General features: G+C 49.0%; 1 protein-coding gene across 1 annotated transcript in view; it reads right to left on the bottom strand.

Moving 5' to 3' along the window:
- Nucleotides 1-17,881, bottom strand: part of brf1b (BRF1 general transcription factor IIIB subunit b) — a 516,534-nt gene that overhangs the window by 392,021 nt on the left and 106,632 nt on the right. The window contains exon 3 of the mRNA XM_072494251.1: nt 7,842-8,015. Within this exon, the coding sequence (XP_072350352.1) occupies nt 7,842-8,015 (174 nt within the window). The remainder of the gene's footprint in view (nt 1-7,841; nt 8,016-17,881) is intronic.

The raw sequence follows: 17,881 nt of genomic DNA on the forward strand, positions 1-17,881 counted from the left end.
TAGGATCTATTCACATTTGGAAGAAAATAGACTTATCAGTGATAGGCAGCATGGTTTTGTGCAGGGAAGGTCATGTCTTACAAACCTAAAAGAATTCTTTGAGGAAGTGACAACGTTAATTGATGAGGGAGGGGCTGTAGATGTCATATACATGGACTTCAGTAAGGCGTTTGATAAAGTTTCCCATGGAAGGTTGATGGAAAAAGTGAAGTTGTATGGGGTTCAGGGTGTACTAGCTAGATGGATAAAGAACTGGCTGGGCTACAGGAGACAGAGAGTTGTGGTGGAAGGGAGTGTCCCAAAATGGAGAATGGTGACTAGTGGTGTTCCACAGGGATCCGTGCTCGGACCACTGTTGTTTGTGATATACATAAATGATCTGGACGAAGGTATAGGTGGTCTGATTAGCAAGTTTGCAGATGATACTAAGATTGGTGGAGTTGCAGATAATGAGGAGGACTGTCAGAGAATACAGCAAAATATTGATAGATTGGAGAGTTGGGCAGAGAAATGGCAGATGGAGTTCAATCCAGGCAAATGCGAGGTGATGCATTTTGGAAGATCTAATTCAAGAGCGGACTATACGGTCAATGGAAAAGTCCTGGGGAAAATTGATGTACAGAGAGATCTGGGAGTTCAAGTCCATTGTACCCTGAAGGTGGCAACGCAGGTCGATAAGAGTGGTTAAGAAGGCATACAGCATGATTGCCTTCATCGGACGGGGTATTGAGTACAAGAGTCGGCAGGTCATGTTACAGCTGTATAGGACTTTGGTTAGGCCACATTTGGAATACTGCGTGCAGTTCTGGTCGCCACATTATCAGAAGGATGTGGATGCTTTAGAGAGGGTGCAGAGGAGGTTCACCAGGATGTTGCCTGGTATGGAGGGTGCTAGCTATGAAGAAAGGTTGAGTAGACTAGGATTGTTTTCGTTGGAAAGACGGGGGTTGAGGGGGGACCTGATTGAGGTCTACAAAATTGCGAGAGGTATGGACAGGGTGGATAGCTACAAGCTTTTTTCCAAGAGTGGGGGTGTCAATTACAAGGGGTCACGATTTCAAGGTGAGAGGGGAAAGTTTAAGGGAGATGTGTGGAAAGTTTTTTACGCAGAGGGTGGTGGGTGCCTGGAACGCTTTGCCAGCGGAGGTGGTAGAGGCGGGCACAATAGCATCATTTAAGATGCATCTAGACAGATACATGAACGGGCGGGGAACAGAGGGACGTAGATCCTTGGAAAATAGGTGACAGGTTTAGATAAAGGATCTGGATCGACGCAGGCTGGGAGGGCTGAAGGGCCTGTTCCTGTGCTGTAATTTTCTTTGTTCTTTGTAATTACAACACAGTGCAGAGCGTCCCTCTGGCTGATGAGCGCAGTAAATCTGTAGGTTTTACAGGTAGGTGTTCAAATGGGTTTCATTTTACAAAAAAAATCTCCCCCATAGTTTCAATATGCAATCATTCTTCCCTCCCCCTCCTACTCCGCCCCCATCAAACCAGAGCAAAAAAAACACTTTGTAATCAGCATTATTGTTGCTACGGCGCTGAGGGAATTTGGAGTTTGATTTCCACACTGGGTCAACATCTTCGCAGCCAGCCCCTTTCCTCTCACACTCCACACATGACGTCTTGTACATCCTTCCCCTTCAGCCTTCTGTCAGAAGCACAAATGGGTTCTGCCAGATATAAATCTTTTATTGACTGAATCTGACATGCTGCAGATGGACCCATGCAGGGCATTGTGATTCCTGCTTCTGTTTCACTCTGTGAAAGTTTAATAAGAGGTCTAAATAAAGAACTATTGTACAGGCTGTTCCTGGCAAGACTGCTGGTGTTATTCCTGGCCCTGCAAATCTGAATTTCTCCTCCCCTCCCAACCCAATCACAGCTATTGTCAAACATTGACAAGATGACCATGAAAAGATTTACGACAACTGCCCGTGTTCCAGAATTTCTCCCCTTTCGATAACATTTGTTCTGCATTCGTTACGATTTCACTGCCTTAAATATATGTTGACTGATCGCTACATTACACCATCGCTAACGTGCTACTGGCCTGTCCATCCCCCACCAAAATTACGTAGTTCCCACATCTACTGAGCAGATAAATCACTTAATCAGTTTAGTTACCATGACACAGTGACATCATCCCACTGGAACAAAAAAAAAAGCTCCTTTCTCAGGAGCATCATAGAAAGAATGACAGACACTGAGAACTCAGTGTAGTGCCACACAAAACAGCAATGAAGTCACTCTCCATGACTGTCATCGCTTATGGCCGGCATAACATGTTTAGTTGGGAAGATAAATTTAAAATCGTACAGACCTCCATGAAGCGAGTTTTGTTTTGTGGTACGAGTTTATTTTTGCTTCAAGCTCAAGCACCAAGAGAGACGGTGAAAGTAAGATATGATGATTGGCTGAGTGATCAGATTTGTGGGTTACACGCTCGACTACACAGTCCAGCAAGGTCCGATGTTTAACCCTCGCGGGGGCAGCACGGTGGCGCAGTGGGTTAGCCCTGCAGCCTCACGGCGCCAAGGTCCCAGGTTCGATCCCAGCTCTGGGTCACTGTCCGTATGGAGTTTGCACATTCTCCCCGTATTTGCGTGGGTTTTGCCCCCACAATGAGGGGCTGTTTAGCACAGGGCTAAATCGCTGGCTTTGAAAGCCGACCAAGGCAGGCCAGCAGCACGGTTCAATTCCCGTAACAGCCTCCCCGAACAGGCGCCGGAATGTGGCGACTAGGGGCTTTTCACAGTAACTTAATTTGAAGTCTACTTGTGACAATAAGCGATTTTCATTTCATTTCATTTCCATGTGCAGGGTAGGTGGATTATCCTTAATTGGAAAAAAATTAATTGGGTACACCAAATCTTTTTTTTTTAATGTTTAACCCTCGCTCTGTTAGCTGACCTCAGCAGCTGGCACAGCAGTTAATCCTGCTGCTTCACGGCGCCGGGGACCAGGGGTCGATCCCGGCCCCGGGTCACTGTCTGTGTGGAGTTGGCACATTCTCCCCATGTCTGAGTGGGTCTCACCCCCACAACCCAAAGATGTGCAGCATAGGTGGATTGGCCACGCTAAATTGCCCCTTAATTGGAAAAACAAAATTGGACATTCTAAATTGACATGGCCTCAATCGCCCATAGTGGCAGGTGTGTGTGAGGCTGGAGGAACATATAGATTATTTGGATTTGAATACAGAATCCCAAAATTTATTGACATGGCAAAATTGTCAGTTTGGCAACACAGTACTGCAAGAGGCTTCAGCAGAACATTGATTCGTGGAATGGACAGACAGGTGGCAGGTAGACATTCAGCTGCAGTATGAGAGAATAAACATGGAATGAGAATGGCAAAACATTTAAGTTTATAGATAAGTTGAGACACCCGTGATTCAAATGTCTAGAATCATAGAATTCCTCATTCCCCAAAATTACAAGCAGAGGTAGATAAATACACAAATAATGTCAAATAGGTTTCGGGATTTATAAATAGGAAGACAAAGCGCCAAAAACAAAATGCATTTTACATAGCTTATTTCGCAACCTCAGGTATGTCTCAAAGCACGTGGTCACCAATTTATACACAGCAATGTCCCACAATTAAATAGTGACCAAAAAAATCCAGTTTAGTGATGTTTATTGTGAAATAAAAATTGTCCAGGGCACGAGGGAGGGTTCTCCTGAAGCTGCTGGTTCTGTTCAGCAAGGAAGTAAAGTTAAATTCGAACAATTTCTGCTTCGTTAGGACACCATCTTCAATTGTTCTAAAGTGAGTAGGGAATCTGTCCCATGGGCTCTTTCGAATGTGCTGTGGCAGCCTTCAAGACAGTGCCCAAGCATGTCTTTTCCCCTCTCTCAAGAGAAGGACTTAGCCCCAGTCTGCATCATTTAGATGTCATACCAGGATCGTGCAAAAACAATCCCCTCTCCTGCCATTCCTAAACAGCACCCCAAAACTCAACAGACTGCAAAGCCCTTGATTTTACCCCACCCTAGACTCAAACGCTGCTCAAAGACAATTGGGGGTTTGGCATAAGATTTAAGGCACACTGCCCAGTACACCAGGAGCTGCATGGCTGTGCACAGAATCTACTGCACGCCCCAACAACTCCAGGTGCAACTCTGACAGGGGCAAATTTGAACTGCAGATGTTGGCGCAAAACAATTCCAGTTAGCTTGGCTGGTAGTTCCTGCCAAATATCTCTTATCAACCCGACACAAGATGACCACAAAAACCTCTCAAGAAAAACAAAGTGAATGAGGTAGTTTCTACCACCATCCATTATCGAGAGCTCTTTGTGCTTTGGCAGCACAACAGTTACTCCCACACAATGTAAAATTTGTAAATAGTTGTGCAAATCATTTAAAGGTGAAGTCCAAAGCATACCCTACCCTTCGTTGCTAAGGTAGGCAAGTTGATTCTGTGTTCCTGCAACATTTAAATAAGACTGCTGGATGGAAATACATTATTAGTGACTTGAGACTTAATAATTTTGTTTATCTTTCTGGTACATTCCCTTAGGAACACTTTCATCATCTTTGCATGCATCAGTCAGGCTCAGTTACTAGGTTCAGGATCACACAGGTACTAAAAATCCTATTAGTTTATGGGTGTTAAATGTAATAAAATAAAATGATGGTGCGATTTTTTACAACCAAAGGAAACCCCAAATTAGTTCCAAGCACAGTTACGCTGGACAGCTGAAACCACACGGTCACTTCGCTGAAATCACAGGTTAAGAACTTCCAAATCTCAACGATACATGATTTATATCCAAAAGTTGGAAATAAAAAAAAGTGCACAGAACATGGATTTATTTCTATTGGAATTGTTGACTATCTTATGCTGCAGTTTTATATGGCGAAGTCCTGTCAACTGACAGCCTAAAATCATCACTTCTATGCAGACACTTTGAAACAAAACGCGCACAACAAAAGAACAAAATGCCCAGTGTAGCCATCTGAGTTGGCCACTTCCCGACTTAAAATGGAGAACCGCAAAGGCTGAAGGGAAATTCAGCCAACACAAGCAGAGACTAGCAAATACAGAAATCATGTATATTGGAACCTGCAAAACAACCAGACAGCACTGAAACCAGCAGCCATCTGCATAGTAATGTAGCAGCCACCTACATAGTAATGTGCGATTCCCGGGCACAATGGCAACAGTTAAGGTAAACAAAGCCAAGCCAGACAACTCAGCGCCACCAGGAGTCAAGACAAAGGAAGGCCAACGGACACTTAGGGACCGCCCAGTGATCAGGGAACCATTGTAGAAATCGATCCAAGTGATCGGAAAGTAGTCCAATCATTTGGAACCAGGTACGGGGTCCGCCCTGAAGGGCGGGAAGCCCCTGGGGACTATAAAGTAAAGCCCCCAAGTTCAAATCGTCCTTCTTTGGCAGGGTCACTCAGCAACTTGAACCAACCCTTGACAGTGACCTGCCTCGCTGCCATCAACCAAGTAAGTCTCAAGTCAATGCTCGCTACGAGATAAGTGCTCCTAGCTACAAGTCCATGCCAGCTTTTGAATCCTGCAGACTTAGGACCTGAACGAAAGGCCATTTGTTCCCCTGACCTGGTGGGCCAGTCCGAAGCTAAGTGATAGGGATAGTCTAGAAAGTAGAGTTTATGCAAGAGTAGTGATTTACTGTGTATAATAAATGTGTTTTGATTTGAATCTTACTAATTGGTGTGTTGAGTTATTGATCATTACTTGAACTTGAACCTCGTGGCGGTATCATAAAGATACCTGGCGACTCTAGAGCAAAGGTTAAACAAACAGAGCAAATTCCGATTTAAGAGCCAACCAAAAGTTAGCAACACCAAAGTAGTCAATAGCACAGCTATTGATGATAATACTCAGTCACATGAAGCCTCATATCCAGTGAGTTGCAAAGGCAGGAAAACCTCACACCAAATATACTACCTGTGGCTGCAGATATAATAAGCACTATGCTTGGTGACAAGGCCCTAAAATTAATTCAGTTAATAACAGTGACACGTCAAATTAATGACGTGACTAATTATGTCCTAATTCAATTAGTAAATCGTGCCATTAGTAGCCAATACTGTACTCTGTACCGGGATGAATGTACAGAAGTGCAAGCTCAGCTCACCTTCTGCTGCACAGATGGTATATTTACAAATGTGCAATACAGGAGGACGTTTTATTTCTCCAGGTGCTGCCTACCACAATAGTGGAGGAGATTTTTATGGTTGTTTGACAGTTCTAAATCAACACTATTTTATGTGATCACATCATACTGGGCATCAGCATTGAAGGAGAAAAGTCAGTGACTGTTAATACTAGTAGTAGTGACTGAGAGCAGAGGATTTGCTGCAACACGGGTGCACGGAGTATACATTGGGATTAACTCACTGTCAAAAACACGTCCATTAGAGGTGCTGGATAAAGAATGCTGTGAGGACAGGTATCTCTATAAAACACTGATCCCTGAATTTGAGCAAAGATTCCGTTCTGTGAAACGAGGTGGGATCCATCGATTGCTCCACGTGGAGGCTGGATGACTCACATGGCCAGATCAGGTTAGGTGGATTAGCCATGGTAAATTGCCCTTCGTGTCCAAAACTGCCCTTAGTGTTGGGTGGGGTTACTGGGTTATGGGGATAGGGTGAAGGTGTTGACCTTGGGTAGGGTGCTCTTTCCAAGAGCCGGTGTAGACTCGATGGGCCGAATGGCCTCCTTCTGCACTGTAAATTCTATGAAAATTCTATGATCAATCCAAGGTCAAGATATTCTTCATAAGCCACCTATTCCCACTCTCTTACTGTGTGCATGACACACTCTGGCTCTCGCAGCTGGACTAAATGTCAGATATATTTCCTTGTCTCACTGAGCTAAATCTAGGACTTCAGGACCGGGTGGAACCATCTTCAATATCCAGGGCAAAACTGGTCAATGATTAAGCAGCTGCAATTCTGGGCTTGCAAGGAGGGCAGCACGGTGCGCAGTGGGTTAGCCCTGATGCCTCTCGGCGCCGAGGTCCCAGGTTCGATCCCGGCTCTGGGTCACTGTCCGTGTGGAGTTTGCACATTCTCCCCGTGCCTGTGTGGGTTTCGCCCCCACAACCCAAAATATGTGCAGGTTAGATCGATTGGCCACGCTAAATTGCCCCTTAATTGGAAAAAATGAATTGAGTACTCTAAATTTAAAAAAATAATAATTCTGGGCTTGCAATGGAGGACGACAACACTGAGATTTTCCTGAACATTAATTAATTTCTGACATTTGCCGGTAATACAAAGATAGGTGGAAAAGCAAGTTATGAGGACACAGTCTGCAAAGAGATAAAAATAGACAATTCTGATCGAGTGACAAGATCCCCCTGCTCTTCTTTGGGCAGCACCATGTCCACCTGAGGAACCATCTCCATACAGAGCTGGGTAGGGTTCTCCCAGACCCATACTTGTGTAAAAGACTGTCCTAGATTAGCTGCAACTGGAAGTTCATAGAAAACATGTTTATAGTAACAGGAGCTAGATATTCAGATTTTCTTCCAAGTTTGATGTATCTCCACATGCAGACAGAGTGTCAGGTGCTAATCTCAGCAGTAGAAGTTGACCAAAGGAAGCACATCAACCATCAATGGCACTGGGATGCATCGGAGACAGTTACATGCACGGAACGCTTTACTCTGCATCAATTAGGCGTTCCGCACACAGCAACTTTCAAAACACAAATAAACTTGGCGAGGATTGAATAAAGTAACACATTACCTGAATGTTTTTTTTTAAACTACAGTTATACATGTTTTAAATCTCCATAAATTAACCTTTAAGATTGGCATGATTTTTGCAGCCTGAAAAGGATACGAGGAGTGCCTTCCGTTCGACAGACCAGATACAGGCAGGCAGCGATTACATGACTCATTTTCCTGCCCCTGGTGAGGTGCTTGCTAACCGCCATTTTGAAGAAGTTAAAGGCCGTATCAAGGCAGTGCTGGTTTAACTGGAGCTGGTTACCCAAGTGGTGAATCTGACGTCGGCCTGAGGAGTAAAAACAAAAAAGAACTTAGGGTGCGTTTTTATACCGTTCCTCGTCACATCCCACAAAATACAGCACAGTACCAGGCCCAACTGGTCTATTCCGGGGTTAATGCTCCACACGGGCCTCCTCCCAATGCACAAGTACAAGTTTAACAAGACATCGAGTTCTTTGATAAAGTGAGCGATAAGGGCTGTGATTCTGGATTTTTAAAAGGCAGCTGGTGACCTGCACCAACAACTTATATTTATATAGTGTCCTAAAATATTAACCCATGGTACTTCACAGGAAGGGAACAGCTCTGTTAGCAAAATCGAAGCACATAAAGGCTCCGAGGATACAAAATTCTATGATGAGTAGAGAATGGCTATTTCTTTTTTTTTAAATAAATTTAGAGTATCCAATTCATTTTTCCAATTAAGGGGCAATTTAGCGTGGCCAATCCACCTACCCTGCACATCTTTGGGTTGTGGGGGCGAAACCCACTCAAACACCGGGAGATTGTGCAAACTCCACACGGACAGTGACCCAGAGCCGGGATCAGACGTGGGACCTCGGCGCCGTGAGGCAGCTGTGCTAACCACTGCGCCACCGTGCTGCCCTAAGAATGGCTATTTCTCAGACTGAAGGGTAGAAAAGAGTGACGTTCCCTGGGGTTGTCATAAGGACCATCACATTTTAAAACATATTTATTAAATGGTGTGAGCTTGGTGCAGGAGGCATAATCTCCAGGTCTGCAGATAACATGAAAGTTAGACATATGGCAAAAAGTATGGAGGATAAAACGGTGACAGAGTGCGCTCAGCCTCTGAAGATCCAGGGTCAACTGCGCCTGTATTTATATAGCACTGTTAAAGTAATAAAATGCCCCAAGGCACTTAACAAGAGTGTTATTGCTCATTAAAAAAAAAAATTATTTATAAATTTAGAGTACCCAATTAATTTTTTCCAATTAAGGGGCAATTTAACGTGACCAATCCACCTACCCTGCACATCTTTTTTGGGTTGTGGGGGTGAGACCCACGCAGTCGCAGGGATAATGTGCAAACTCCACACAGACAGTGTCCCGGGGCCTGGATCGAACCCGGGTCCTCGGCGGTGTGAGGCCGCAGTGCTAACCATGTGCCGCCCCAAGAGTGTTATTACCTAACAATTGACAATGAGTCACATGGAGAGGAAGGCTGCCAACTGCTTGGTCAAAAATGTTTGTTTGAAGGAGATGGAGGGGTAGAGAGGTTTACGAACATATGAATTAGGAGTGGGAAGAGGGCATTCGTCCCCTCGAGCCTGCTCCACTATTCAAATTCCAGAGTTTAGGGCCAAGGTAGCTGAAGGCACAGCCAGTAATGGTGGATCAATTAAAATTAGAGGTCAGAATTGGAGGACAGTCGATACTTTGGAAGTTTGTGGGGTTGGAGCAGTTAATGGTCAGCAGGAGTAAGGTCATGGAGGGATTTAACTCGAGGGTGAGAATTTAAAAATTGAAGCAATAGTGGATGGCGAAACTAATGTAAGTCAGTGAGCACCCCATATCAATGGGTGGATGGGCCTAGTGAGTTTACTTCTTTTTAAGTAGGTGGTGAGGGGGGAGGGGGCTTGTGGGAAGGAAAAGGAACCTCCAGGTTTGCAAGTCATTCAGTAATTACCTGTGTCATAAGAGACAGCCGTACCCAATTGAAAAGTGAAAGCTATCACGGCAACTTTGGTTGCTGGGTGCTAGGGGTAGGTTTAGTTCCGTGGTTGGACAGCTGGTTCGTGATGCGGAGCAAGGCCAACACTGCAGGTTCAATCCCCCCGACCAGCTATTCATGAAGGCCTCGCCTTCTCAACCTTGCCCCTCGCCCGAGGTGTGATGATCCTCGGGTTAAATCCCCCCCCACCCCGCGGGGCTCAAGGTGAAAGCAGCCCATGGTCATCTGCCGACTTTACTTTTTAAAAAGTATATATATTTCATTCAAATTTTTTGGCCAAACAAAACAATACAAAGATTTTCCTTTTTACAACAATAAAACAGTATAAATAACAGTGGCCGTTTTAACAAATAAATAAATAATATATAAACTAAATAGCAACTGCCATATCAAAAATAATAACTCTCCAAAAATAAAATCAAACAATCCAATATACATAACCTAGTACAAATATCTATACAAAAACACCCCTGAGGACCCACCCGAGTCCCCCCCCCCCTCCCCCTGGGTTGCTGCTGTTACCTTCCCATCTCCTTTATCGTTCTGCGAGGTAGTCAATGAACGGTTGCCACCGCCTGGTGAACCCTTGAGCCGAACCCCTTAGTGCGAACTTTATCCGTTCTAGTTTTATAAACCCTGCCATGTCATTTATCCAGGTCTCCACGCCCGGGGGTTTGGCTTCCTTCCACATAAGCAATATCCTGCGCCGGGCTACTAAGGACGCAAAGGCCAAGACATCAGCCTCTTTCGCCTCCTGCACTCCCGGCTCTTCTGCAACCCCGAATATAGCCAGCCCCCAGCTTGGCTCGACCCGGACCCCCACCACCTTCGAAAGCACCTTTGCCACCCCCACCCAGAACCCCTGTAGTGCCGGACATGACCAAAACATGTGGGTGTGGTTTGCTGGGCTTCTCAAGCATCTCCCACACCTATCCTCTACCCCGAAAAATTTACTGAGCCTTGCTCCGGTCATATGTGTCCTGTGTAAAACCTTGAATTGTATCAGGCTTAGCCTGGCGCACGAGGACGACGAGTTTACCCTACGTAGGGCATCAGCCCACAGCCCCTCCTCAATCTCTTCCCCCAGCTCTTCTTCCCATTTCCTCTTCAGCTCATCCACCATGATCTCCCCCTCGTCCCTCATTTCCCTGTATATATCCAACACCCTACCATCCCCCACCCATGTCCCTGAGATCACTCTATCTTGAATCTCCTGCATCGGGAGCTGCGGGAATTCCCTCACCTGCTGCCTCGCAAAAGCCCTCAGTTGCATGTATCGAAATTCATTCCCTTGGGGCAACCCATATTTTTCCGTCAGCGCTCCCAGACTCGCAAACGTCCCGTCTACGAACAGATCTCTCAGTTGCACAACCCCAGCTCTCTGCCATGCTCCAAATCCCCCATCCATTCTCCCCGGGACAAACCTATGGTTATTTCTTATCGGGACCGCACCGAGGCTCCCGTCCTTCCCCTATGTCGTCTCCACTGCCCCAAAATTTTTAGTGTTGCCACCACCACTGGACTTGGTGTATCTCTTCGGGGAGAACAGCAACGGCGCCGTCACCATTGCTTGTAGGCTGGTTCCTTTGCAGGACGCCATCTCCAATCTCTTCCACGCCGCTCCCTCCCCTTCTCCCATCCACTTACACACCATTGAGATATTGGCGGCCCAGTAGTATTCACTTAGGCTCGGTAGTGCCAGCCCCCCCCTATCCCTGCTACGTTACAAGAACCCCCTCCTCACTCTCGGGGTCTTCCCGGCCCACACAAAACTCATGACACTTTTCTCAATTCTCTTGAAAAAAGCCTTCGTGACCATCACCGGGAGGCACTGAAACACAAAAAGGAATCTCGGGAGGACTACCATTTTGACCGCCTGCACCCTACCCACCAGTGACAGGGGCACCATGTCCCATCTCTTAAAATCCTCCTCCATCTGTTCCACCAATCTTGTTAAATTAAGCCTATGTAAGGTTCCCCAACTCCTGGCTATCTGAATCCCTAAGTACCGGAAATCTCTTGTTACCTTCCTCAGCGGTAAGTCATCTATTCCCCTGCTCTGCTCCCCCGGATGTACCACAAACAACTCACTCTTACCCATATTCAATTTGTACCCCGAAAATTCCCCAAACTCCCTGAGTGTCTGCATTATCTCAGGCAGCCCCTCCACTGGGTCCGCAACATACAGCAATAAATCATCTGCATACAAGGATACCCGGTGTTCTTCTCCTCCCCTGAGTACTCCCCTCCACTTCCTGGAGCCCCTCAGTGCTATGGCCAGGGGCTCAATCGCCAATGCAAACAGTAACGGAGACAGGGGGCACCCCTGCCTCGTCCCTCTATGAAGACGGAAGTAGTCAGACCTCTGTCTGTTCGTGACCACGCTCGCCACCAGGGCCCTATACAGCAGCTGTACCCATCCGATATACCCTTCTCCAAAACCAAATCTCCTCAGCACCTCCCACAGATAATCCCACTCCACTCTGTCGAATGCTTTCTCGGCGTCCATCGCCACCACTATCTCCACCTCCCCCTCTGGTGGGGGCATTATCATTACCCCTAGCAACCTCCGTATGTTCGTGTTCAGCTGTTTCCCCTTAACGAACCCGGTTTGATCCTCGTGGACCACCCCCGGGACACAGTCCTCTGTCCTCGTCGCCATCACCTTGGCCAGGAGCTTAGCATCTACATTTAAAAGGGAAATGGGCCTGTAGGACCCACACTGCAGCGGGTCTTTTTCCTTCTTCAAAAGGAGCGATATCGTTGCCTCCGACATAGTCGGGGGCAGCTGTTCCCTTTCCCTGGCCTCATTAAAGGTTCTCGTCATAAGCGGGGCCAGTAGATCCATATACTTCCTATAAAATTCCACCGGGAATCCGTCCGGTCCGGGGCCTTCCCCGCCTGCATGCTCCCAATCCCTTTTACCACCTCCTCCATCTCAATCTGTGCTCCCAGTCCCGCCCTCTCCTGCTCCTCCACCTTGGGGAATTCCAGCTGATCCAAGAAACACATCATTCCCTCCTTCCCTTCCGGGGGCTGAGCCTTATATAACCTCTCATAAAATGCCTTGAACACCCCGTTCACTCTCTCCGCTCCCCGTTCCATCTCTCCCTCCTCATCTCTCACCCCACCTATCTCCCTCGCTGCTCCCCTCTTCCTCAATTGGTGGGCCAGTAGCTGACTCGCCTTCTCTCCATACTCATACTGTACACCCTGTGCCCTCCTCCACTGTGCCTCTGCCTTACCCGTGGTCAACAGGTCAAATTCCACATGTAACCTTTGTCTTTCCCTGTACAGTCCCTCCTCCGGTGCCTCCGCATATTGCCTGTCCACCCTCAAAAGTTCTTTCGGCAATCGCTCCCTTTCTTTACCCTCTTGCTTTTTTTTATGTGCCCTTATGGATATCAGTTCCCCTCTAACCACCGCCTTCAACGCCTCCCAGACCACTCCCACCTGAACCTCTCCATTGTCATTAAGCTCCAAGTACCTTTCGATGCACCCCCTCACCCTTAAACATACCCCCTCATCCGCCAATAAGCCCATATCCATTCTCCAGAGTGGGTGCTGTTCTTTTTCCTCTCCTACCTCCAGGTCTACCCAATGTGGAGCATGATCCGAAATGGCTATGGCCGTATATTCCGTCCCTGTCACCTTCGGAATCAGTGCCCTTCCCAAGACAAAAAAGTCTATCCGTGAGTCTACTTTGCGAACATGGGAGAAAAATGAGAACTCCTTACTCCTAGGCCTACTAAATCTCCAGGGGTCTACCCCTCCCATCTGCTCCATGAAGTCCTTGAGCACCCTGGCCGCTGCCGGCATCCTCCCGGTCCTGGACCTCGACCGGTCCAGCCCTGGATCAAGCACCGTATTGAAGTCTCCCCCCATTACCAACTTTCCCGCCTCCAGGTCCGGGATACGTCCCAACATACGCCTCATAAAATTTGCATCATCCCAGTTCGGGGCGTATACATTCACCAGAACAACCGCCTCCCCTTGCAATCTGCCACTCACCATCACATATCTACCCCCACTATCCGCCACTATGGTCTTTGCCTCAAACAGTACCCGTTTCCCCACTAAGATAGCCACCCCCCTGTTCTTCGCATCTAAACCCGAATGAAACACCTGCCCCACCCATCCTTTACGTAGTCTGACCTGGTCTGTCAGTTTCAAATGCGTCTCCTGCAACATAACCACATCTGCCTTTAATTTCTTTAGGTGTGCGAGTACCCGTGCCCTTTTAATCGGCCCGTTCAGCCCTCTCACATTCCACGTGATCAGCCGGGTTGGGGGGCTCTTTACCCCCCCCCCCCGTCGACTAGCCATCCCCTTTTTTACCCCAGCTCCTCACCCGGTTCCCACGTACCCGTATATCCCCCCGACGGTGCCCTCCCGCCTCGACCACCCCATCCCATAACAGCTCCCCCTTCTCCTTAGCAGCAGCAACCCAGTTACCCCCCCTTCCCACCCCCCCTCCGCTATATCCCCCTCTAGCGCAGTTGCACCCCCCATGTTGCTCCCAGAAGTCAGCGAACTCTGGCTGACCTCGGCTTCCCCCTTCTCCTCGGCCCCCACTGTGCGAGGCCCCCTCCTTCCTGCGTCCCTGTTCCCGCCATAATTACCTTAGCACGGGAACAAAGCCCGCGTTTCCCACTCGGCCCCGCCCCTAATGGCCGGCACCCACAGTTCCTCATTTCCCCATGTTTGGGGGGGGGGGGGGGTGAGAGAAAAGTTACAGGTTCGCAAAATTAACAAATTGAAAAATCATCTCCCCCCTCCCCCCCCCCTTTTTCTCGCCCCACATAATCACCCCACCACTTTGTCCCAAAAGTTCTTTCTCTCGCCAGACTATTCCAGCTTCTTGTCCACAATGAATGTCCACGCCTCTTCTGCCGTCTCAAAGTAGTGGTGCTTCCCTTGGTGTGACCCACAATCTCGCCGGTTGTAACATTCCAAACTGGATCTTCTTTTTGTGAAGCACCGCCTTAGCCCGATTAAAACTTGCCCTCCTTCTCGCCACCTCCGCACTCCAATCCTGGTAGACGCGGATCACCGCGTTCTCCCACCTACAGCTCCGAGTTTTCTTCGCCCATCTGAGGACTGTCTCTCTGTCATTGTAGCGGAGAAACCTCACCACTATAGCTCGAGGTATTTCTCCAGCCTTCGGTCTTCGCGCCAGAACCCGATAAGCTCCCTCCACCTCCAAAGGGCCTGTCGGGGCCTCCGATCCCATTAGCGAGTGAAGCATCGTGCTCACATATGTCCCGACGTCCGCCCCTTCTGCGCCTTCGGGAAGACCCAGAACTCTTAAATTCTTCCTCCTCGAATTATTCTCCAGTACTTCCAACCTTTCCACACACCTTTGTGCTGTGCCTCATGCGTCTCTGACTTCACCACCAGGCCCTGTATTTCATCTTCATTTTCAGCAGTCTTTGCCTTCACGACCCGAAGCTCCAGCTCTTGGGTCCTCTGCTCCTCCTTTAGCCCTTCAATCGCCTGTAATATCGGGGCCAACAGCTCCTTCTTCAACTCCTTTTTCAGCTCTTCCACACAGCGCCGCAGGAACTCTTGTTGGTCCGGGCCCCATAACAAACGGCCACCTTCCGACGCCATCTTGCTTCGAGCTTCCCTTCCTTGCCGCTGCTCCAGAGGATCCTCCGCAATCCGGCCGCTATCCTCTCCTTTTTCCATGCGTGTCCGGGGGGATTCCCTTCTGGTTTACCGCACAGTGTTTTTGGCCGTTTAAATTGCCGTTGGGGCTCCTATCAAGAGCCCAAAAGTCCGTTCCAACGGGAGCTGCTGAAACGTGCGACTTAGCTGGTCATCGCCGCACCCGGAAGTCTTTCGACTTTACTTTTAATGTCGCGACAGAGATTTGTCTGTCATCACTTTAGCAACCAAAAGGTGTAGTCGATCGCCTGCTCTGCATGTATAATTAAAAGGCAAGATTACCCTGTGGGCTTCAGTGCGTGGAACAGGATGAGTCAGTGATGAGGGGGAGGGGGACGGATGAATTAAAAGTGAAACAAAAGATTACTGTTCTTCAAATACCAGACAAATCGCACAAAATAAATAAATAACGTGCCCAGACTGTGGGCACGGAGAAAAGGCAGGGGATGAACACAGATGGGAATGTCCTGTGGGTATATAAACACAGACAGACTTGTGTTTGGGGTCAGAGATGAGCAAAACGGGAGGGGACGTGAATAACTCAAGCCTGAAATGTTAAATAAGCCTTACTCCAATGATGCCAAAACTCCTGCAATTTCTGAAAAAGTGTGATTGGAGCCATAAAACCCTCGCCTCGGTCAGTCCCAACCACTCCCTTTTCTGATAACTGGTTACGCCAAGCAGCAGCAGTTCAATTGATTGCCCATCCCGCCTACAAAATGATTCATCCTCCCTTGGAATGACTCACACACACTAGAGATACAGCGCATAGTGGAAATCTTTCATCTATTGTTGACCAGCCGGTTGAATAGTCTCTGGGTGGGAGTGGGAAAAATAGAGGGAGATGAGGCAGTAAAAATGAGATAACTATGTGTACCATTTCCACATTTAAGAAGGGTAAGTGGGAGAGTATCCATTTCCCAGAAATCAGAAACAGCGATTCACTATCTCCAGGAACACAGGAAGTGGGTTCTGTCGCTCCCTCACTCAGCATTCTGACCAAACCTGAATAATCTCTGGCCAGTCTCGAGCAATGATATTACACTCTGACTCAGTGTCCTGGGGTGGGGGTGAAGAGCGATCAAGCTCCATGCCCTGGGGAGGGGGTGCAGGGAGAGAGCTCCGTGTCCTGGGGAGTGGGTGCAGGGAGAGAGAGAGCTCAGTGGCCTGGGGAGTGGGTGCAGGGAGAGAGAGAGAGCTCAGTGTCCTGGGGAGGGGGTGCAGGGAGAGGGAGAGCTCAGTGTCCTGGGGAGGGGGTGCAGGGAGAGAGAGAGCTCAGTGTCCTGGAGAGGGGGTGCAGGGAGAGAGAGAGCTCAGTGTTCTGGGGAGGGGGTGCAGGGAGAGAGAGAGCTCAGTGTCCTGGGGAGGGGGTGCAGGGAGAGAGAGAGCTCAGGGTCCTGGGGAGTGGGTGCAGGAAGAGAGAGAGAGTTCAGTGTCCTGGGGAGGGGGTGCAGGGAGAGAGAGAGAGCTCAGTGTCCTGGGGAGAGGGTGCAGGGAGAGAGAGAGAGTTCAGTGTCCTGGGGAGAGGGTGCAGGGAGAGAGAGAGCTCAGTGTCCTGGGGAGAGGGTGCAGGGAGAGAGAGAGCTCAGTGTCCTGGGGAGGGGGTGCAGGGAGAGAGAGAGCTCAGTGTCCTGGGGAGGGGATGCAGGGGGAGAGAGCTCGGTGTCCTGGGGAAGGGGTGCAGGGAGAGAGAGATCTGTGTCCTGGGGAGAGGGTGCAGGGAGAGAGAGAGAGATCAGTGTCCTGGGGAGAGGGTGCAGGGAGAGAGAGAGCTCAGTGTCCTGGGGAGGTCGTGCAGGGAGAGAGAGAGAGCTCAGTGTCCTGGGGAGGGGGTGCAGAGCGATAGAGAGCTCAGTGTCCTGGAGAGAGGGTGCAGGGAGAGAGATAGCTCAGTGTCCTGGGGAGGGGGTGCAGGGAGAGAGAGAGAGCTCAGTGTCCTGGGGAGGGGGTGCAGGGAGAGAGAGAGCTCAGTGTCCTGGAGAGAGGGTGCAGGGAGAGAGAGAGCTCAGTGTCCTGGGGAGAGGGTGCAGGGAGAGAGAGAGCTCAGTGTCCTGGGGAGGGGGTGTTCTGGGGAAGGGGTGCAGGTAGAGAGAGATCTGCGTCCTGGGGAGAGCGTGCAGGGAGAGAGAGCGAGAGATCAGTGTCCTGGGGAGAGGGTGCAGGAAGAGAGAGAGCTCAGTGTCCTTGGGAGGGCGTGCAGGGAGAGAGAGAGCTCAGTGTCCTGGAGAGAGGGTGCAGGGAGAGGGAGAGCTCAGTGTCCTGGGGAGGGGGTGTTCTGGGGAAGGGGTGCAGGGAGAGAGAGATCTGCGTCCTGGGGAGAGGGTGCAGGGAGAGAGAGCGAGAGATCAGTGTCCTGGGGAGAGGGTGCAGGAAGAGAGAGAGCTCAGTGTCCTTGGGAGGGCGTGCAGAGAGAGAGAGAGCTCAGTGTCCTGGAGAGAGGGTGCAGGGAGAGGGAGAGCTCAGTGTCCTGGGGAGGGGGTGCAGGGAGAGAGAGATCAGTGTCCTGA

Source organism: Scyliorhinus torazame, chromosome 2 (genome assembly GCF_047496885.1).
Source record: "Scyliorhinus torazame isolate Kashiwa2021f chromosome 2, sScyTor2.1, whole genome shotgun sequence".
Taxonomy (NCBI): Eukaryota; Metazoa; Chordata; class Chondrichthyes; order Carcharhiniformes; family Scyliorhinidae; genus Scyliorhinus; species Scyliorhinus torazame.